The 22,664-nt window shown below is 35.7% G+C and overlaps 1 protein-coding gene and 1 pseudogene across 2 annotated transcripts; both read left to right on the top strand.

Annotated features, from left to right (window-relative positions):
- The first annotated feature begins 585 nt into the window (after positions 1 to 585).
- LOC133310027 (probable glutathione S-transferase) lies at positions 586 to 3,236 on the top strand. 2 transcript variants are annotated; one of them, XR_009751387.1, is made up of 4 exons: positions 586 to 1,014; positions 1,495 to 1,886; positions 2,226 to 3,018; positions 3,099 to 3,236. XR_009751387.1 is itself a non-coding variant. In XM_061510913.1 (2 exons), exons 1-2 carry the CDS (start codon positions 694 to 696, stop codon positions 1,846 to 1,848), a joined length of 675 nt encoding a protein of 224 aa, XP_061366897.1. In that variant the 5' UTR covers positions 587 to 693; the 3' UTR covers positions 1,849 to 2,007. The 2 variants fall into 2 exon arrangements, 1 of the variants encoding a protein (XP_061366897.1); XM_061510913.1 differs by lacking the exons at positions 2,226 to 3,018; positions 3,099 to 3,236 and having other exon boundaries at positions 587 to 1,014; positions 1,495 to 2,007.
- A 13,198-nt stretch (positions 3,237 to 16,434) lies between these two features.
- Positions 16,435 to 18,904, top strand: LOC133310019 (uncharacterized; annotated as a pseudogene).
- The last annotated feature ends 3,760 nt before the right edge of the window (positions 18,905 to 22,664 follow it).

The following is a 22,664-nucleotide window of genomic DNA, read 5'->3' as shown; positions in this document are numbered from 1 at the left end:
AATCAATTCAATTTTTCTAAAAGTTGTTGGTGAACTGGCAAAGAAATAATTGCACAGATTTTATTTCTATAAGTTAAATCAATTAATAAGGAATAAATTGCCACATAACATAAAAATTTATATAATTTTAATATCAAATAAAAATATATATGTTGCTAATTGATTTAATTTATCAATTTATGTAAATAAATGATTTTATATGTTTTTAGATTTGATATTTTTTGATATTTTTGGCAGATTTTTAATTATATGATTAATTTGTAATAATATACAATGGCATTATTAATTATACAGATTGTGCGGATCTCAACAATCAATTGTATCATTGTGGGGTACGCAGCTTATGTAACCTCTTACGTCATTTTTCGCCATTTTAACGGCTGGAATCTTCTTGATAAGGGATGTTTTTTAATTCTTTTCTAGATCCTTCTTGTGCGCGCAATCACCTACAACCATACGCGTTAACAATTTAATAATGCATTAAATGGAATTAATACGTGGCATCATTTATAACCCTTTTATTCTTCCAACCTTTATCCACCGCATGTAATATAATATAGCTTTCTAATTGACCTCGTGTAAGTTGAATAGTAATCATGGCTCTATAAAAGGAGATGACCATAGGCATCAATCACAGATCACAAACAAGTAACTAACTTGCTAGTTGTTTGAGTAAAGAATTGAAGGAGTGGAATGGCTACAAATCAGGAAGAGGTGAAGCTTTTGGGAATTGTGGGAAGCCCATTTGTGTGCAGAGTGCAGATTGCTCTTAGTTTGAAGGGAATTGAATACAAATATCAGCCAGAAAAGTTGGACAACAAGAGTGATCTGCTCCTCAAATACAACCCAGTTTACAAGAAGGTTCCTGTTTTTGTTCATAATGAGAAACCCATATCAGAATCCCTTGTGATTGTTGAGTACATTGATGAAACATGGAAAGACCACCCCATCTTGCCTGCTGAGCCTTACCAGAAAGCCTTGGCTCGTTTCTGGTCCAAGTTCATAGATGACAAGGTAACTCCATTCTTCTGTTTTTCTTATTTACTATTTTCCTTCTAAACATGAAATTTCAGTATATTTGAGACCTCAATTTTAACTATCTACCGAGAAAGTTTGAATTATTTTCATTCATAAATTATACCTCTAATAAACATTGTTTAAAATCATATCAATGATTAATCAATTTCATTTATAAACTATACCTTATATTATTATTGTGATCTATAAATTACATGGATTATTATCGGGATTTGGTAGACATTTTTTTACAAAAGGATTCTGTTGTACGCAAATCTGACAGTTGGCAGTAGAATCTCTAGATACATAACTTGTAATTGAGTGATACATGTCGTACGAGGTGACAATAAAAATTTACCAGAAAGTTTATTTTTAAAATTTTTTGAATATTTTTCGTATAATTAACTCAATCGGAATTCTATTATAGTTCTAACTTCTAACGTAATTACTAATAAGTACTTTAATTTGTGAAATCAGTGTGTGGCTGCTGCATGGAAAGCTGCATTCACCCTTGATGAGAAAGAGCGTGAGAAGAGTGTTGCAGAATCATATGAGGCTCTGCAGTTCCTTGAGGATGAGCTCAAGGACAAGTTCTTTGGTGGTGAGGAATTTGGCTTTGTGGATATTGCTGCTGTGTTCATAGCCTTCTGGATCCCTATTATTCAAGAAGTAGCAGGGCTGCAATTGTTCACCAGTGACAAATTTCCCAAGCTCTACAAATGGAGCCAAGAATTTAGCAACCACCCTGTTGTGAAGGAATCCCTGCCTCCTAGAGAGCCACTCTTTGCCTTCTTCAAAGCTCGCTATGAAAGTCTTGCTGCTTCAAAGTAGATTCATTTAAGAGATACTCATAATTTGCAAGGGAAACTGTATGAACTGCTTGTCCGTCGTTGAGTTATTGCTGTTTGAATTGCATAAAAAATCCTAAGATCTTGTGTCCATTTTTGCTATTTCAGTTAATAAAGAAATTTTGTTTTCCCTTCATATAAATTTTGTACAGAAATATGTGTCCTGAAGTGTTCAACTCCACCTGGGAATTTTTTTTTTCCCTCACCCCTTTAATGGGAAGATCATTATAGGCTCGGATCGCCCCAGATTGGTGCAGTCATAATTTTTTTTTTTTGTATAATTAACTCAATCGGAATTCTATTATAGTTCTAACTTCTAACATAAAGTTAATGGGAAGATCATTTTTTTTTTTGATACAGGTAAAAGGTTTCGGAATCCGAATATGAACAAGGAGGGGTAACTACTTCAGGCTAGTTTGTGCTAGAGAGGGTCGTCCACGACAAAAAAATGATAAAGATGTTGCTCAAGTTTGTTAGACCAAATTTAAGAAGACATCATCATTATGCATTGGGTGTGGAGCTTGTGTAAGTGCTTATAAAAGTGAAAACACAAAAATGTGAAAAATTACACAATTTTACGACAACCATAATCATGGTCTTGTGACTCCAAAGAGTGTTTGTTATCTCAGATCACACAAAAAAATGTTTGATGCTGCAAGATTATTGGTTGAACACTTTAGTGATGCAAGCTTGCCCACAGGAAAAGTGGCTACCATCTTCAAAGACGATGAGTTATCATTTGACAGTCGAGATTGTTATAATCATCTAAAAAGTGAGGAGAAGAATATATAACACAGGAGATGCACAAGCTATGTTACACTATTGTGTTAAACAACAACCATTGAATCCAAAGTTCTTTTATTCCATTAAATGTGACGATGAAGATCGCATGGAAAGCTTTTTTTGGATTGACGCAAGGTCCAGGCAAGCTTATGAGCTATTTGGTGATGTCATCACATTTGACACGACATACAGAACTAATAAATATTCAATGCCATTTGGACCTTTTGTCGGTGTAAATAATCATTTACAGTCAATCTTGTTTGGATGTGCTTTATTGAAAGACGAAACAGAAGATACTTTTGTGTGGCTATTTAAGGAATGGCTTCGAGGAATGGATGGGAAACATCCGGGCACCATAATTACTGATCAGGTATAATCATTTTAAGTACATCTTTTCAATTGTTTCATATATTAATGATTGTATTCTTACATATGTCATTGAATTTATAGGACATGTCAATTACCAATGCAGTATCCAAAGTTTTCCAAAAAAGCAAGCATCGATTTTGTATGTGGCACATCACAAAAAGTTTCCAGAAAAATTGTCTCATGTCTATCAGCAGCATGCCACATTTAAGAGTGATTTCAATAAATGTATCCACACAAAAAAGAGCACTCAAGATTTTGAAGACAAATGGCAACATATTCTTGATAACTTTGGTCTTCATGAGAATGAGTGGTTGCAGTCACTCTATTCAATTAAATCGTCTTGGATACCAATCTTTAACAGATCCATTTTCTTTGCGGGTATGAACATCTCTCAGCGTAGTGAAAGCATCAATTCATTTTTTGATGGTTTTGTTACGTCTGGCACAACCTTAAAGGAGCTTGTAGAAAAATATAATCAAGGAGTAGATGCTCGTTATGATTCATTCAAAAAACAAGACTTTGAATCTAGGCATAAAGAAAGGCGTTTAACATTGAATATGCCATTGGAAGAGCATGCAGCTAAGGTCTACACACGTGCAATTTTCACATTTAGTGATGTGCTTTCTCATAGTTTTCCTCTCTCTAAGGAGAAACTTGGAAATGATGGTGAGTGGGTTACCTATCAAGTTTTTAATAGGAAAGAGAAGGATCATTTTGCAACTGTGAAGATGAAGTTGGAAAATAGAGAAACTAGATGTTCTTGTCAATATTTTGAGTTCATGGGAATCCCATGTGAGCATATTATTGCTATTTTTCGGTTGAAAATGTTGAGCAGATCCCTGAACATATGATTTTGCGACGTTGGAGCAAGGAAGGAAATGATATAATTAGTACCAATAAGGACATTTGTAATTTTGATGGAGAAGGACTCCTTCGCGACTTTGAAATACGCCATAGAGTTTCGAAACTTATTAAGCTTGCAGATAGGTCCAATGAAGCAGCTAAATTCGCTTGTGATGGTCTTGATTCTCTCATTGAATCTTTAGAAAAATTTCCAACACCTGATGATAGTATTGGTCTTGAGGATTTTGATTCACATTACTTGAGTTCTCAAACTGAAGAGTCATCTATGATGAGATTGAATGATCCCAACATTTCACAAACAAAAGGTCGAAAAAGGGAGTCACACATTATCTCACAGGGACATAGAATTCATAGTGGAATTGAAGAAGCATCAAAGAATACTAATATTTGTGGAAATTGCAAGAAACGAGGACATAATAAGCGTACATGTAGAGAGAAAAAAATACATTGACTCTAGTTTTTTTTTTTTTTTTTGGGTTTTATGACATTTGTTACATGGTTATTATTTAATTTATTATTTCTTTTAGTTGGTATAAGATGTATTGTATTATTGTATGTAATTAGAATTCTTATATAAACTAGTTCACGAGCATCAACAAGTTAAAATGCTCATAAAATAAGTTTGATGCATGGTACAATTGGTTAATAAATGGACAATCAACTTCCATTGCATATTTGTCATGTGCCATAAGGTGAAAGGTGCTAATCTACATAATGTCTTAGACCAATGCATTTCATAAAGTGTTATGTAATAGTTGTTAAAATTTTGAGTATGCTAATCCATGTAATTTTTAATAATACACCACGTTAATTAATACTTTGTATAATGACATATCACATGGATAATTTATCTCATATTGATAATTTATATCAACACGATCAATGAATGAAAATTTGAAGATTTTTTTGTTACATATATACAAAAGAAGTTACTAATACATTGTAGGGTAACTAAAAAAATACATGTGATTTCAGAATTCTATTAACTTCGGCTTTGAAGAGACTTGCTTGCTTCTGAGGCTAAGACCATTGCCTTGGCTCTTGTGCTCATCAACATTAAATTCTGCACGACGCTGATGTTGCCTAACCTTTTCCAGTGAGAAAGCATAATTACAGCGACTTGGAGGAACAACTCGTTAAACACCAGTGCTTGCAAGGATATAAATATCTTTCTTTTTGAACAACTCCTGTATACTAGGGTCTGGGGGTCTTACAGCCACTTCAGCAGGCTGGAAAAATTATCAAGGGAACTATAGGTAAACTAACCCAATCATTGTATTCCACTTTAACCAGTTTGAGTTTGAGCTTGACAACAAGTTCGAAAGGAATTTCGTTTGTATGTATCTAGGTGCATTCACTCCTCATTTACAGATGCAGGCCAACATTGTAGAAGACCGTAAACCTTAAACTCTAACTGGTAGCATGAATACCTGTTTCAGGCATTCATTAATTTACAAGAGCAATGCTATTTGCAAGGATATAAACTGTAAAAAGCTTGTTTACTTTCCATACGTGGAAGGTAAACAAAAAGAAAATTATGTTAGAACGATTCAACAACATTATAAAATCTATAGATACATCTCTATAATTGGATAACATACATTGATGTCTAAAAAAAAAAAGACATGCACACTCACCAAAAGCATCCAAATCCAATTTCATATAGTAAATATCAATTTCAGCATTTCCAAGTGCAACAGTTTCAAAGATACTATACAACTATTTCAAGCTTCCATTTAGGTATACTGAAAATCTGCAGCCATTCTCATGAAAATCAAAAGGAACTATTAGCCACAAGATAACACCCTTACAATATGACTTGAAATTGGAATTTGGAAATGTTAACTAGTAACTACCGAATTAAGAAGTGTGAAGTAATCCAATAATAGATACTATGTAAATAATGGTAATTCCTCATATCAGTATCCGGAGATTCATATCAATACACTGTAATGAAACAACAATTATATGTCAAAATAATACTGTAACCAATCTAGCTATTTTGTTTCATTACAGTGTTGTTGCTTAGATGAAGTATAATTTTTTTTCATTACAGTTTTGTTTCATTACAGGTAATTTGTCTAATCTTAGATGATATGAATTTCACTTAGATGAAGTACAATTATATGCAAAGGAGTATAACTTTGACATATAATACTGTTCCTAATCAGAAGAATGACATATAAAGAAACAAAATAAACAAAATTTTGACAAACTACCTTGGATCAAAACCATGTTCCTGCAACAGAGTACTAGCGGATAAAGCCATCAGAAAAGAGGCCAATTTAATTTGTAATTGATGCAAGCACCAATGCCTCAAAACAATTTAAGAAGAAAGATACATGATCCATGTACAATGAAGTTTTAATCATTTTCAAAAGCAAGTACATAAGTATCTAGGAAGTTCAATTTTCAAAAAATAAAAAATAAAATAGAAATTACCCAATTGTTCAAATAATGCTGGAAATGCAAAGCTACATCAAATATATAGCTAATTATACAAACAGCCAAATCAGAAAAGTCAAAGGAGCACTTGAAACTAATAAACAAGATCAATTCAGCATGTCAACGTGAAATAGAGGTATTATCATAGTCTTATCCCTTGAAAAAAGTTGTATATGGAAAGCAAAACCCACAAACCCATGACATGAATCAATAAAAAAAAATTCCAATACAAACTTAACTATTGACATGAATATAGCGTCAGTGAGGTCAAGCCTTAATAGGAATTGACTTTAGAACAAAAATTCTTTAATTAAACTGATGTGGGTTGAGATTTTCCTTCAGAAGACGGTGAAGAGAATCGTAGCCACAAATAGAAGCATCCCCACCAGAGGCCTTAGATTCTTCCTTCCCTTCTCCATTTTGTGAGGCAGCGGCCACGGTAGAAAGGGATAAATGGCGGTAGAGAGAGGGAATCTCAAACTCAGAGAGGGACAAGGGATAAACGGCAGCGACAGCGGCGGTAAAGTGCAGCTGTGGCGGCGAGACGTGTCTGGTTTTGAGAGGCGGCGGCCACGACAATATAGTGAGAGAGAGAGAAAAGGGAAAAGAGAGGGAGAAAGGAAAGAGAGAAGGGAAGAAAGAAGACTATATATACATTGAATCAGGACCGTCAGATGAGATTTTCAATTTAACGATTAGATTAGTGGTCGTAACATTGGTTGTAACATTTTTTCGTTGTTACAATATCCTATCCCTTTTTTTGAAGCTAATAATTACTTTTTTAATCGAAGGGAGATGTTATAGTTACTATTTTTTTTACTACTTGTTACTACCAAATCTTAACTATTAATTTTCGTTAATCTAACAGTTATAATTTATTAGAATTAATAATTAATTAATAAATGTGACCGAATAATTTTCAGTAAATTATAACCGTTAGATTAACGAAAATTAACGGTTAAGATTTGGTAGTAACAAGTAGTAAGAAAAAAAGGTAGTAACTATAACTTCTTCCTAAAAAGTTCTTTAATAGTTTATATAAAGTTATTCTTAACATTTTAGAAAAAAGAGGTGAAGTAATTTATAATTAGGAGAAATTATAAAGGTAAATTATAAAATTTATAAAAAGAAATTTAGAGTAAGAATAATATTAGAAAATAAATATGTGAATTCTAATATATATATATATATATTTATTTATTTATTTATTTAAAAAGTTTAACCTTTAAGCTCTTTCTTTTGTTCAACGTTGCAGCCTTTTCTTATGACAATTTTTAAAAAATTAAGTTTGGTTAAATTTTTATTTTATAAAAAAAGAGAAGTTAAAAATAAGAATTCTCAATCCGGCTGTGAGATAGAGCGGTTGGTAAGGATGAGTCAGATTTCTTAATTTACCGGTTATGATATTTGCTTCGGTAGTTTCTGCCATGTATGACGGAGGAGAAACGGTGCCGATTTGTTCACAGATAAGTGTGTTTATAGGTGTTAGATTAACTTAGCTTATAATCTGTTATGAATATAATTATCGATCTGTGACTTAGTTTATGAATTAGCCTTCTTAGCGTGTAAATTATCGATCTGTGACCCTAGTTTATTGACAAAAAATAAAAGTTTCGCTTAGCCTCTTAAAAGAAAATAAGACAATAAAAATTTATCCAAATAGAATATACGATCAACAGAATAAAGCTTCATAAATTAAATGTATATCTAAACAATATAGAGAACAAAATCATTTAAAAAGTCTGCTTAACCAATAAACTAAAGTAGTGCAAAAGACTACTTAAACAATTTAATATATTCATATCAACAATTTAATATATTTTGATGTGGTCTTGTCCTATATGAAAAAACAAAAACAAAAAACAAGTCAGCTTATTTTTGACATTCAATTATAATATAATAAGATATAAAAAAATTTATATCTTGTAAATTAATACTTTCTATTTTTTCTTTATGTCATACTTATTATGTAACCAATATGCACCGTAAATTAATGCGTGAACCGTATTTTCAGCCAAATTTTCCCGATAAGTATCAATGACTCTTTCTCCAGCACTAAATGTCAATTCAGATGCGACTGTAGAGACTGGTATTGTTGAACCATAGGTCAATCAAAACCAAGATGTGAAGTTTTGATAATTAACAAAGTACCAACTAACTCAACAAGCTTGCACAATATGAAAGGCATTGAAATAAATCCCAAATGAAGCATGAAGGCTAAATCAACATGTAAAAATGGAGAAATAACTTCAAAGTGCAAAGTCATCTCTAAAGTCAAATATTCAAGTCATACAAGGAAGTAGAAGACTCAAAACATGAAGAAAAATGAAGACTCGACACTATACAGTTTGTTATATTTTTTTAGAGTCTAAAGAGTTTAGAAGTTTGAGATTATTGAGCTTATTCTCATGGATGCATTATGGAAGCCATAAACTCATGCATTAAATGAATCCTATATAAATGACTCAGACATATAGAACACTGTTAGATCAATGCTAGAAGCATTCATACATATGTGAGAAGTGAGTAGAAAATCAATTAAAAATCACTTAGATCGAAATTCAGATAGCTGTATGAAAATATCCGTATATGAATATTGTGATATCTGGATATGAATATTCGGATATTTGAACCCAGAATATCCGGATACAAACCCGATAAATATCCAGATATTGGATCTGTCACGTGAGTGTTTTTAAAATTAGAGGTCTAACGACTATATTTGACTATCTAATATTTTCTACACCTATATAAATGATGAGTGAGGGCTTACATAAAAAGAATAACTCAAAAACACATTAGAACTAATAAGTTCAGAGAATTAACACCAGTTTGGCTGTATTTTGACATTCTAGAGAAAAAGCTCAGTATCTCTTTCATCTTTAGATCTTTTTCAGATTTTTCTTTTTACGTTGAACAAGGAGAGATTGTTCCTTATCTGTTTGGCAAGAGTGAATTGCTGTCATCGAATCTTAATTGATTGGAAAGACCCTATAGGTGATAGGTTGAGAATGATCAAAGGTTTGATCATAGTTCGTGTAAAAACTCTTTGTAAAATAGTTTTTCTGACACCGGTTGGAAGCTAGAACATAATGGAAATGACGACATCAGTCTGGACATAGCTCTCAAGTGGCTAGAGAGTGAAGCAGGATAAATCTTGGTGCGATTCTTCCTTTCCCTTCATCTTTTTCAATACCGCTGCATAATCTTTGTTATTGGACATAATCTGGTATGGTTTAATCTAATTTTTACATAAGGGTGAAAAGAAAAGATGGCTAAACAATCACACAAGAGGGGGGTAATTTGTGTTTTACTTCTAATTCAAGAAACAATTCAAAATTTAATCCTTTGACAAGTATTTCAACCAAAAACGAATTCAAAAAGATTGTAAATCATTTTCCTAATACAAAATATAATTACAAAAATTCTTATAACATCAATTCAGAAGCAATTGCAGCAGATCAAATTTATAAGGGAAAATAGATGAAATTCAATATTTATGTCCACCTTTTTCAAGAAATCATGCAAGAATGAATTAGAACATAAAACTAATGATTATCAACCTTAAAACAGATTCAATATAGCATATATCATGAATCAAAAATGAAATCAATTGATAGAAATCAAAAGAGATAGGGTAAGAAAGAATCACACCGCGATATATCGTAGTTCACCCTCTAACCACTTAAGAGCTACGTCCAGACTAAGGTCAATCGTTTTCACTATCATCAAGCTTCCAATAAGTGCTTGAAGAAACCTTTTTACAACTGAAATTTTACAAGTCTATGATCACACCTTGATCACACTTAATCTAAGCCCTTAGGATCACTCCAATTATCTCACAAACAATTATATCAACACAAAACGTGTTAACAGATTTAAGGTATCTTCCCCTTGTTCTTTTCCAAAAGAAAGATTCGAAAAAAGGTTAAGAAACAAGAGAGTAATTGAGATTTTTCTCAAGGATGTGCAAAAGTAAGCCAATTTGGGCTTAATTTTGAGATTTTTGTGATTTTGAGTGTTGATTTTTGTGTTCAGAACCCTAATGATATGTATTTATAGGTTCCCAATGAGTTATTAGTCGTTTATAGCCTTTAGACATCTAAAACTTTGAATTTCTTCGAGTTTAATTCACTCATAACAGAAAGTATTCGATTACTTTTTGGGGAGTATTCAAATACTTCTTCAAACCCATAAAGTATTTCGATTATTGTTCATCAAGTATTCGACTACTTTTCTACCCAAAAAAGTATTCGATTACTTTTGTGCATAAATTAGTTTCTTGCTGTCTTTTCATAATTTAATGCATCTAAATGATTTCCAGTGACTTTAAAATGATTCTAAGTGACTTCTAACATATGTATTATCATGTTTCACACTTACATAACAACTTTTGATGTGTGCGAACATTGTATGCATGATCAAAAAGAATATATGTAATCTATATGAATTTATGCTTTCGATTTTGCACTTCCTAAGATAAAGCTCAATAAACACATTCCTATTAGTTCTATGAATTAGACAAGGCCTTACAAATAATATAGAGTTATGTCTTCATTGGTATTCAAGTCTTTGTCTATTTAGAGTAATGTAGAGTCTTCCATCACTTGAATACTTTAACTACATAGTTGACTTTGCCATTTTGAGTTTTTTCTTCAACTCTGCACTTTGATATAGGCTTCTTGTATCTTTTGTGACTTGTTGTCTTGCATTGCATTGAGAGCTTCCATGTTAGTCGTTTGTATGTGCTTTGTTATCATCAAAAACTTCATTAGCATAGTCCTCATGACCTATGTTTCTACAAAGGGAAGGTTTGATTTTAGTTTAATTTCGTCTTAGGCTGAATTCTTGTTAAATGGGTTAATTTTCATTGATTTCTTGTAAAACAAGTTACTGCACAATTTATCACCCCTCTTGTGCTTCTGCATTAGCCATATTTTCTTTATAATTGACCTCAGATTTTAGGTTCTCTTTTGTTGGTTTAATCACCTAGAGATAAAGATTCATAAAATAGCTAGTTTTAACAAAGATTTGCCTCAAGAGGGCAGTTCAACCAATAGGCCACCGTTCTTTAATGGTGCCGATTATCCATATTGGAAATCTAGGTTGCAAATCTTTCTATAATCCATAGATTTAAGGTTTTGGACAGTAGTTGAAGAAGGTTACGAATCTCATACCACTACAAATGATCAAAATCAAACGGTCTCTAAGAAAGTTAAAGACTTAAGTGATATTGAACTTAGAAAAGCCCAATGGAATGCTAAGGCAAAAAATCTCATAACTAATGCCCTCGGTAGAGATGAGTATTTTTAGAATTTCATCTTTTAAAACCGCTAAACAAATGTGAAAAGTGTTAGAAACCACACATAAAGGCACTAATGAGGTTAAAAGGTCTAAGCAAAATGCACTTACTAGAGAATTTGAAACTTTTGAGATGCTTGATGATGAATGTGTTTATGATTTGTAAAAACGATTTACTCACATTATTATAAGGTTAAATGCTTTAGGTATTCACTACAATGATGAGCAAATGATCAACAAGATTTTGAGATGTATGATAAAAGAATGAGATGCTAAAGTGTCCACAATATAGGGATCAAAGGATCTTGAAACAATGCAAATTGTCACACATGTTGGAAAGCTTGAAGAATATGAGTTTGAAATGAAAAGGCATGCTCTAAGAGATCAAGCAAAGAAGAAAATAAAAAGAGTTTCTCTCAAATCCACTACCTCCAAGGAACATGAAATTGATGAATCAAATAAGGAGGGCATTGACATGGATGAGATGAGACTCTTCATCAAAAAGTATGGTAAATCCTTCAAGAAAAGGAACTTCCAAAGAAATAAACAAGGTGTTGTCCAAGATAGAGGAAAAGGAGATTCTACTTCTTGTACTTCACAAATTACATGCTTTGAATGTGGAAAGAAAGGCTACTATAGAACTGATTGTCTTACACTTCAAACAAAGCCAAAAAATTTCAAAAAGTCAAGCAAAAGCAAGAAGAAAGGAATGAAAGTTTATATGGCATGAGATGATGACTCTTCAAGCTCAAGTTGCTCATCGAGTGAAGAGGAAACCAACGCTTGTTTGATGGCAAAGGAGGATAATGAAGCTAGTGAGGTAAATTCTAAATGTTCATCTTATGACCCTTCCTATAATGAATTGAAAATTGCTTTTACAGAAATATATGATGAAGCTATGGAATGTGCTAAGAATATTAGACTTGCTAGAAAGCATAATGATGACTTGCTAAAACAAGTAGCTTGTTTAAATGAACAACTTGATGTTTTGAAAAATGAAAATAAAACTTTAAAGTTGTTGGATGTAAGTACTACTTGTCTTATATGCTTATCTAGATCAAATGGTTCATCTTCATCTTCCATATCATGTACTATATGTGAAAAGTTTAAGGTATAAGATTAAAAGGCTAAATGATGACTTAGAAAAGTTTACATTTGCTAGAAAAAACTTAAATGTTATATTTGGTAGATAAAAACCTACACATGTTACTTATGGTTTAGGATATGTTATGTAACATCCCACGTAATTAAGAGATATATATATATACATTATTATAAGGCATAAGCATGCATGATTGAAAATTAGAATCACATGGAATGTGTGTTTAATTTCGACTCCTATGGTTAGAAGTAGAGAAATTACTTGAATTATTAGAATATGTGCGAATGTACCTTAAGCATGTGAAATACTAGTAAAGTATATGAGCATGATAGAAAATCGATCTATAAAAAAATTAAAGGTACTTAGGGGACGTGGAACTTTAGGATGTCTTAGAATAATCTTGGAATGGTAATCCATTGGGCTTGTCATTTTGGTGTTATTGTTTCCTTCTTTTATGCTTGTGGGCCGAAGCATAAGGGCTGCAAAGAGGGTCTTAGTGCAGCCCAAAATCTCATTGTGTATTATCTTAATAATATCCAAATAAACCCCATAAGTTAGTCTTTGATTGGTAGGTGATCACACATGGCAAGTTATCCTTATCTTCCCTCCACGTGTGCGCGTAGGTATAGGTAGTGTGAGCAGAAATTCTGATTTATATCATCTAAAAGTGGACAGATTAGCCACTAAAATCCCTCCCTTCTACGCGCATAGACTGCACCAAGGAAAAGGCTGAAGTTGCTTGTTGAATTCTCCAAAGGCAGTCAGCCTTAAGGCAATGCAACCAATAGATAACAAGTAGCCAGCATTGCATGTAACCTTATTGGATAAATAATGTCATCCAGCCCTCACTTGTTACGCTACAGAGGAGGAAAAAGCCAAGCACTTCTAGATGGTTACTTTACAAGTTTAAATCAGCATTTCCCAACCTCGTTTCTTCTCACTCAAGCGCTGTTGATGTTAGAAGCCAAGCCAAGCTATTTTATTCTTTTCCCATACTAAAACCGTGAACTTGTGAACACCAAGTAAAGGATTTCAAATCATCCTCTTGTCTTGCCAAGAGAATCCAAGACCCTCACCAGAGAACCCAGTCATTATAACTCATATTGTTCCTTGAACCGTGACACTAGTAGAGGAAAAACTCTATAGAAACAAATTCATCTCTCTATCATTCTTACCTTCCATCGTGAACTTAGGAAGCAGTTTCCATCAAGCACCGTTTCTTGCATACCTATCGGCCTAAGCTCATCCTTTAAAGGGGTAAAATAAATTTCCTTCTTCTTTGATTCTTCTTTTGGCGTAGGGGTTAATGGAGCTGACCTTTGCAGGAAGGCTTTTAAAGCTAGGAAGCTCTTCCCAGTCTTGTGCGCACAGCTTTCGTTAGAGGAGCTGAATTATTACTCTTTGTAACTCGATTTTCTCTTGTATTTATGTCAAGAGGTAGGTTAAGAATCTCCACTGCTCTATACCGAAATGTTGAATGTATTGGGGTGTAGTTTTTACCATTTTTGGTTCTATAGTTTAGTACGAGAAGACAAATAAAATGTTAATCATCATCTTATTAGTTTTATGGAGGTATTAATCACTAAATGCATGTAGCCTTAGCTAGAATTAGTTGTTAAAGCCTAATATGAACTAAGTTACATTTAGATAAATAGAAAAATGCTCTTTGTTTCGCTGAACAACTTACTAGACATCATGTTTTTTTTTCTGAGATGACGCTGATGTTTGATGACCCACTGTCCACTGTTTTGCTGTAAAAATTATGGACAGCATGCCTAGTTTTAGCGCACCATAATGGGAATGGTATTAGGAGAAACCAGAATGTTGTAGGAATTAAAGCATGGAGAAAACCGTATAGTATGCATTTGGAACTTAGGAAAATTATGGAATATAGTGCTGTACAAATTTAATGACAAATTTATATGAAGGCAAAAAACGTTTTTCTTAAGAAAAGTTCAAAACCGATTCTGTTTTGGGATGTATTACGTTGGAAAAAATATATATTAGGAAGTTAGAATGTGGTAGGGAAAGAAATAAGGTAAAACAGTTTGGGAAATTAATGATAAAAGAAACATAAAGGTGGGAAGTGTTTGGAAATTCACTTAGAATAGGATTCTGACTTGTATACTTATGTTTAGGTGCGCAATATTCTTGAAACGTTGGGCCTATACACTGCTGTTTGGTTAGTACTTAAAAGCATCAAGGTATGTGTAGGCGGTATTACCTAATGTGACTATTAGCTAGTGTATGGAATTGCGATGTGTTGCTCACATTTGTTCTATGTATGTTATGATGATGATGAGCCAATGGTAAGAATATGAAAGAATGATATGATATATGCATGCATTTTACATCATAATACATTTTTCTGTTGGGTGCGATTGCATAACATGGCATGTATACTTGATTCATGACATCTTATATATATATATTTATTTGTATTGAGGACATGTGACTGAGCATGCATCATATAGGCATGCCTGGTACCAGGAGAGGGGACACTTGGCTTCAGTCCGCATAGGTTCCACAGTGGGATTCACCTTCATGGGAGCCATTAGGAATACCCACTGTGATGCTACGCGCACGACGGTGCTATGAGCGTAAAGGAAAAAGGGCGTTATATACGCGTTATGATATATGATGAAAAAGATTAAATGTTTGAAGTGACTATTTATGATTTTGTGCCTAGTTAATACTGTTGCATTTGGTTTTGTTGCCACACTACTGAGTTTATTCTCACCCCTTTGGGGCTGCAATTTTTAAATTGCAGGAGGACGTAAAAGCATTTGAGGACTTGGATGTTGAACTCTGTTATATTTTTGTTGCTGTCTGGATTTATTCACTGTTGACTGTTTTAAGCTTGGGATGACTGTATTATGTGGTACTTGATGATTTTTGGATGACTGTAAAACTATGATTTATTTCTGCTTTAAGTCTTCTACGAACAGCGGCTATTTTAAGAAAATCTGAAAATGTTTTGCGAAAAGGAATTATTTTTTTTAAATGCTGAATTTTTAACAGTTTACGGTCAACTTATGAGTTACGTTTCAAGGGGCAAATGACCTCCGATTTACTATTATTTTATATGCACGCGAAGCCCCAAGCGTCTACATTCAGATTTCGTTAACTGTACAAAAATATTTTGAAAAATCGATTTTATATTAATATTTAAAGGGATACGGTTTTCTAAAATTTTCACCATTTTTATCGGCAACACATTTTAAGTTCTTTCCATTAAAATTTTTCTTAGATTCAGCTTTCCACAACAATTTCTCAAAGATCTTTTTTTAGAAAAAGTTTTCATCCGTTTCCACAACTCGAATAACGATTAGCAAACGACTCTCTTGGATGCATACAAGAGAGGGTGTTACACTAATTGGTATCAGAGCAGTTTTGGTTCATGGTGATTGTTTTTGCTTGAATTGTCTGTTGCTTGTTTTAATTGATTGATATTAACTGCTGAATGATTTGCTTGTTGTTTGACATATATTTACTACTTGCTATCTGTCGTATGATGGATTACGTTAATTGTTAAATTTAGGTATTGACTGTTGTAATTAGACTGTTAGATTTAGATGGTGATGAGGGATCGATGCACTGTTAACTTACCCGATTTGGACTCGAGTACCTACTTTGAATTTGCTGTCATAAATAACCTGCAGTGAGTCCGATCAGCTCATTTCGTGATATTGTGAGTGCAGAATCATGGCAGGTAATCGCGGTTCCACTCGGGGAAGGACTGACAATGCTGAAGAGGATCTTATCACAACAATTGGGGGATTGGCCACGTTCGTCCGGAACATGAGCCAAGAATGGCAAGAACATCGTCAACAGAACCAGAATCAACCCCCGCTGCATGACCATGCGGAGGAGATTGCCCGACGGAGGTTGAAGGACTTCCGTAACTTTCAACCACCTATCTTTGAAGGTGGAGACCACCCTGAGGCTGCAGCAAACTGGCTGCAGATGATCGAACATATCTTCGAACGGATGGGATGCTCGGAGGCTCAGAAGCCGGACTATGCCTCCTATCAGTTGACGGGAGAAGCATTGACATGGTGGACTGGCGCGAGAGCTCTGCTGCAAGCTCAGAATACTGAAGTGACCTGGGCTGTGTTCAGGAGGGTATTCTTGGACAAGTACTTTCCAAAAGCAATGCGAAGAATGAAACACACGGAGCTGCTGTCTTTGAGGCAAGGAAACATGACTATCAATGAATACATTGCAAAATTTGCACAACTGATGGAATATGCCAATTTTGATCGTAACATCTATGATGAGGAGTGGCAAGTGGAGAAGTTTGAGAGTGGATTGCATACCGAGATCAGAAAGCTCATGTTGACCACGGCTATCCGTACTCTACCCGAAATCATTAATCAGAGTCGGCAGGCAGAAGGCATTATCATTGAAGCAAGAAATTTGAATAGACAACCGGTGCAACAGCAGGGAGGAAACAGAGGGGGCAGATTCTTCAAGAAGAACACGGGAATGAACAAGGGAAAGGGTCCACAGATGCAAGCTCGGAATGGTAATTTCAAGAGAAATACTGCACCCGGTCAGTCATCAGCAGGACGTCAGGGTCCCAGTGCATGTTCTAATTGTGGGAAAAACCATGCTGGAGTCTGTTTACAGGGAAGCAACACATGCTACAGATGTGGTCAACCTGGACATTTCGCTTCTAAATGTCAAAACTATGCAAGTCAGCAACCTACTCAGGCCAGAGTGTTCACCCTCGATGCTAATGAGGCGCAGAAATATCCGAATCTTATTCGAGGTAACATAATCCTTAACGGTTATCCTATTTCTGCTATTTTTGATTCTGGAGCATCTGGTTCGTTTATGGCAAAACATATAGCTATGAAGATAGGTATCACCCCAGCTCCACTCCCCTATGAATTACAAATCAGTACTCCTACGGGGGGATCCTGTACAGCCTCAGAAATTTGCAGAGGCGTTCTTCTGGAGTATGAAGGAAGCATTTATACAATCAACTTAGTGGTTTTTCCGGTATTCAATTTCGAAGTAATTATCGGCATGGACTGGTTGGTGGAGAACAGGATCACTTTGGACTGCCAAGCAGGGAAGGTCATTGTTCCTTCGAGAGACGGTAATTTTCTGTCTTTTGCTACTATTTCTTTGTTGCAAGTTCGTAAAGAGCTCCTTCGGGGGGCAGCAGGTTATCTCTTGTCAATCGAGGCTGAGACCCTGGTTGAAAATCCAATTCAAAATGTACCAGTGGTGAATGAATTCGAGGAGGTATTCCCCGATGAAATTCCTCGATTACCCCCTCAGCGGGAAGTAGAATTTTCCATTGAGCTTATTCCCGGAGTTGGACCTATTTCCATTGCTCCGTATCGTATGGCACCTTTGGAACTCCGAGAGTTAAAGAAGCAAATAGAAGAACTGCTGGCAAAAGAATTCATAAGACCTAGTACTTCTCCATGGGGTGCACCAGCCATTTTGATAAAGAAAAAATATGGCAGTCTACGTTTGTGTGTGGACTATCGTCAGCTGAACAAGGTGACTGTAAAGAATAAGTATCCATGCCGAGGATTGATGATTTGATGGATCAACTCAGAGGTGCCAAAGTGTTCTCCAAAATAGATCTTCGATCGGGATACCATCAAATCCGGGTCAAACCGGAGGATATTCCGAAAACTGCTTTCCGTACCCGTTATGGGCACTATGAATATCAAGTGATTCCGTTCGGACTCACAAATGCTCCAGCGATATTCATGGACTACATGAACCGCATCTTCCGTCCTTTCCTGGATCAGTTTGTCCTAGCGTTCATCGATGACATCCTGATTTATTCGGTCAATGAAGAATTACATGCAGCACACTTACGGATTGTTTTGCAGATTTTAAAGGAGAAGCAGCTGTATGCAAAGTGGTCTAAGTGTGAGTTCTGGCTTAGTGAAGTTCAATTCTTGGGCCACGTAATTTCTGCTGAAGGTATTGCAGTTGACCCCAGCAAGGTCGAAGCGGTGAGGAATTGGGAACGACCCAGAACTGTCACGGAAATACGAAGTTTCTTGGGACTAGCAGGCTATTACAGAAGATTTATTAAAAATTTCTCACGATTGGTACAGCCTCTCACTCGCCTCACTCGGAAGGATGTTCCTTTTGAGTGGACTGTAGATTGTGAAGAATGTTTTCAGGAGCTGAAGGATAGATTGACTAGTGCTCCAATCCTTACCATTCCTGATCCAACCAGGAAGTTCGAAGTTTACTGTGATGCGTCCTTGAAAGGACTTGGATGTGTACTGATGCAAGATCGCATGGTCGTAGCTTATGCCTCTCGGCAATTAAAGTCTCACGAAGAAAATTATCCTACGCACGACCTGGAATTAGCCGCCATTGTGTTTGCGCTGAAAATATGGAGGCATTATTTGTATGGTTCGCAGTTTGACGTATTCAGCGATCATAAGAGTTTGAAGTACTTATTCGACCAGAAAGAACTAAATATGCAGCAACGACGATGGATGGAATTCTTAAAGGACTACGAGTTTGAACTGAAATACCATCCAGGTAAAGCAAATGTGGTAGCCGACGCCTTGAGTCGAAAGACTCTGCACACTGCAACTTTGATGATGGAAGAATTGAAATTATTTGAGGCTTTCAGGGATATGAATCTGTCGGTGGTGAAGAGAAAGCATAGCATAAGGTTGGGCCGAGTAAGAGTAGAGAATGAATTATTTCAGAGAATTAAGGAAGCTCAGAGAGATGAGGAGTTAGTCCGAAGTTTGGTTAATAATCAAGATGTAGTCTGGGATGACAAGGAAATGTTGAGGTACCAAGGTCGGTTAGTGGTGCCGAATGAAGAATTAAAGCAAGAGGTTTTACAGGAGGCTCATAAAGGAAATTATGTTGTTCATCCAGGATCCACGAAGATGTACCACGATTTGAAGACGTCGTTTTGGTGGCCGGGAATGAAGCGTGACATTGCTGAGTATGTATCTCAGTGTCTGACTTGTCAAAAGGTGAAGTACGAACATCAATGACCATCGGGACTTCTTCAACCTTTGGAGATTCCCGAATGGAAGTGGGACAGTATCGCCATGGATTTTGTGGTAGGACTTCCTCGTACGCGAGAAGGGTATGATGCTATTTGGGTGATTATAGATCGATTAACGAAGTCAGCTCATTTCCTATGTGTTCGAACAACGTATACTACGGAGAAGCTTGCCAGAATTTATCTTCGTGAAATTGTGAGACTACACGGAGTTCCTACCAGCATTGTAAGTGATCGTGATCCCAAGTTCACCTCAAGATTCTGGGAGTCCTTCCAACGAGCTCTCGGGACCCACTTGAGGTTGAGCACTGCCTATCACCCGCAGACCGACGGTCAATCAGAACGCACTATTCAGGTTTTAGAGGACATGTTGCGGGCATGTATTTTGGAGCAAGGAGGTAGTTGGGACCAATATCTGTCCTTGATTGAATTTGCTTACAACAACAGTTATCATTCCAGCATTCAAATGGCTCCATATGAAGCCCTGTACGGAAGAAAGTGTAGATCCCCTCTGTGTTGGACTGAAGTTGGAGAGCGAAGTATTTTGGGGCCCGATGTGATTCAAGAGACCTCTGAACAAGTGAAGAAGATAAAAGAAAATATGCAGCGAGCGCAGGTCAGGCAGAAAAATTATTACGACAAGCGTCATAAGCCTCTATCTTTTGAAGTGGGAGACCATGTATTTTTGAGAATCACACCCACCTCGGGGCTTGGCAGGAGAATGGGAGTCAAGAAATTAAGTCCGCGGTATCTGGGACCGTATCTCATTTTGGATTGGATTTGTGAATCAGCGTATCGTTTGGCGCTACCGCCTAATTTGTCAGGGATCCATGATGTATTCCATGTGTCGCAACTGAGGAGATATCTCTCTGATCCATCTCATGTGTTACAGCCGGAAGAAATAGAGTTAAGGGAAAATCTGACGTACCAGGTCCAGCCGTTCCAGATCCTGGAGAGATCTGTTAAGCAACTTCGTTCAAAAGAGATTCCGTTGGTGAAAGTGCTGTGGAACAACAAATCGACAGCTGAAGCTACATGGGAGCGTGAAAACGACATTCGGGAACGTTATCCCGAATTGCTTAATTAGTAAGTAAATCTAATTTTGTGGACAAAATTCGTATTTGGTGGGGAGAGTGTAACATTCCACGTAATTAAGAGAGATATATATACCTTATTATAAGGCATAAGCATGCATGATTGAAAATTAGAATCACATGGAATGTGTGTTTAATTTCGACTCCTATGGTTAGAAGTAGAGAAATTACTTGAATTATTAGAATATGTGCGAATGTACCTTAAGCATGTGAAATACTAGTAAAGTATATGAGCATGATAGAAAATCGATCTATAAAAAAATTAAAGGTACTTAGGGGACGTGGAACTTTAGGATGTCTTAGAATAATCTTGGAATGGTAATCCATTGGGCTTGTCATTTTGGTGTTATTGTTTCCTTCTTTTATGCTTGTGGGCCGAAGCATAAGGGCTGCAAAGAGGGTCTTAGTGCAGCCCAAAATCTCATTGTGTATTATCTTAATAATATCCAAATAAACCCCATAAGTTAGTCTTTGATTGGTAGGTGATCACACATGGCAAGTTATCCTTATCTTCCCTCCACGTGTGCGCGTAGGTATAGGTAGTGTGAGCAGAAATTCTGATTTATATCATCTAAAAGTGGACAGATTAGCCACTAAAATCCCTCCCTTCTACGCGCATGGACTGCACCAAGGAAAAGGCTGAAGTTGCTTGTTGAATTCTCCAAAGGCAGTCAGCCTTAAGGCAATGCAACCAATAAATAACAAGTAGCCAGCATTGCATGTAACCTTATTGGATAAACAATGTCATCCAGCCCTCACTTGTTACGCTACATAGGAGGAAAAAGCCAAGCACTTATAGATGGTTTCTTTACAAGTTTAAATCAGCATTTCCCAACCTCATTTCTTCTCACTCAAGCGCTGTTGATGTTAGAAGCCAAGCCAAGCTATTTTATTCTTTTCCCATACTAAAACCGTGAACTTGTGAACACCAAGTAAAGGATTTCAAATCATCCTCTTGTCTTGCCAAGAGAATCCAAGACCCTCACCAGAGAACCCAGTCATTATAACTCATATTGTTCCTTGAACCGTGACACTAGTAGAGGAAAAACTCTATAGAAACAAATTCATCTCTCTATCATTCTTACCTTCCATCGTGAACTTAGGAAGCAGTTTCCATCAAGCACTGTTTCTTGCATACCTATCGGCCTAAGCTCATCCTTTAAAGGGGTAAAATAAATTTCCTTCTTCTTTGATTCTTCTTTTGGCGTAGGGGTTAATGGAGCTGACCTTTGCAGGAAGGCTTTTAAAGCTAGGAAGCTCTTCCCAGTCTTGTGCGCACATCTTTCATTAGAGGAGCTGAATTATTACTCTTTGTAACTCGATTTTCTCTTGTATTTCTGTCAAGAGGTAGGTTAAGAATCTCCACTGCTCTATACCGAAATGTTGAATGTATTGGGGTGTAGTTTTTACCATTTTTGGTTCTATAGTTTAGTACGAGAAGACAAATAAAATGTTAATCATCATCTTATTAGTTTTATGGAGGTATTAATCACTAAATGCATGTAGCCTTAGCTAGAATTAGTTGTTAAAGCCTAATATGAACTAAGTTACATTTAGATAAATAGAAAAATGCTCTTTGTTTCGCTGAACAACTTACTAGACAACATGTTTTTTTTTCCTGAGATGACGCTGCTGTTTGATGACCCACTGTCCACTGGTTTGCTGTAAAAATTATGGACAGCATGCCTAGTTTTAGCGCACCATAATGGGAATGGTATTAGGAGAAACCAGAATGTTGTAGGAATTAAAGCATGGAGAAAACCGTATAGTATGCATGTGGAACTTAGGAAAATTATGGAATATAGTGCTGTACAAATTTAATGACA

Source organism: Gastrolobium bilobum, unplaced genomic scaffold (assembly GCF_033153095.1).
Source record: "Gastrolobium bilobum isolate Gb01-03AN ecotype WA unplaced genomic scaffold, APGP_CSIRO_Gbil_v1 utg1099, whole genome shotgun sequence".
Lineage (NCBI taxonomy): Eukaryota > Viridiplantae > Streptophyta > Magnoliopsida > Fabales > Fabaceae > Gastrolobium > Gastrolobium bilobum.
Note: the sequence above shows the minus strand (reverse complement) of the source record. Positions and strands in the feature narration are given on the sequence as shown.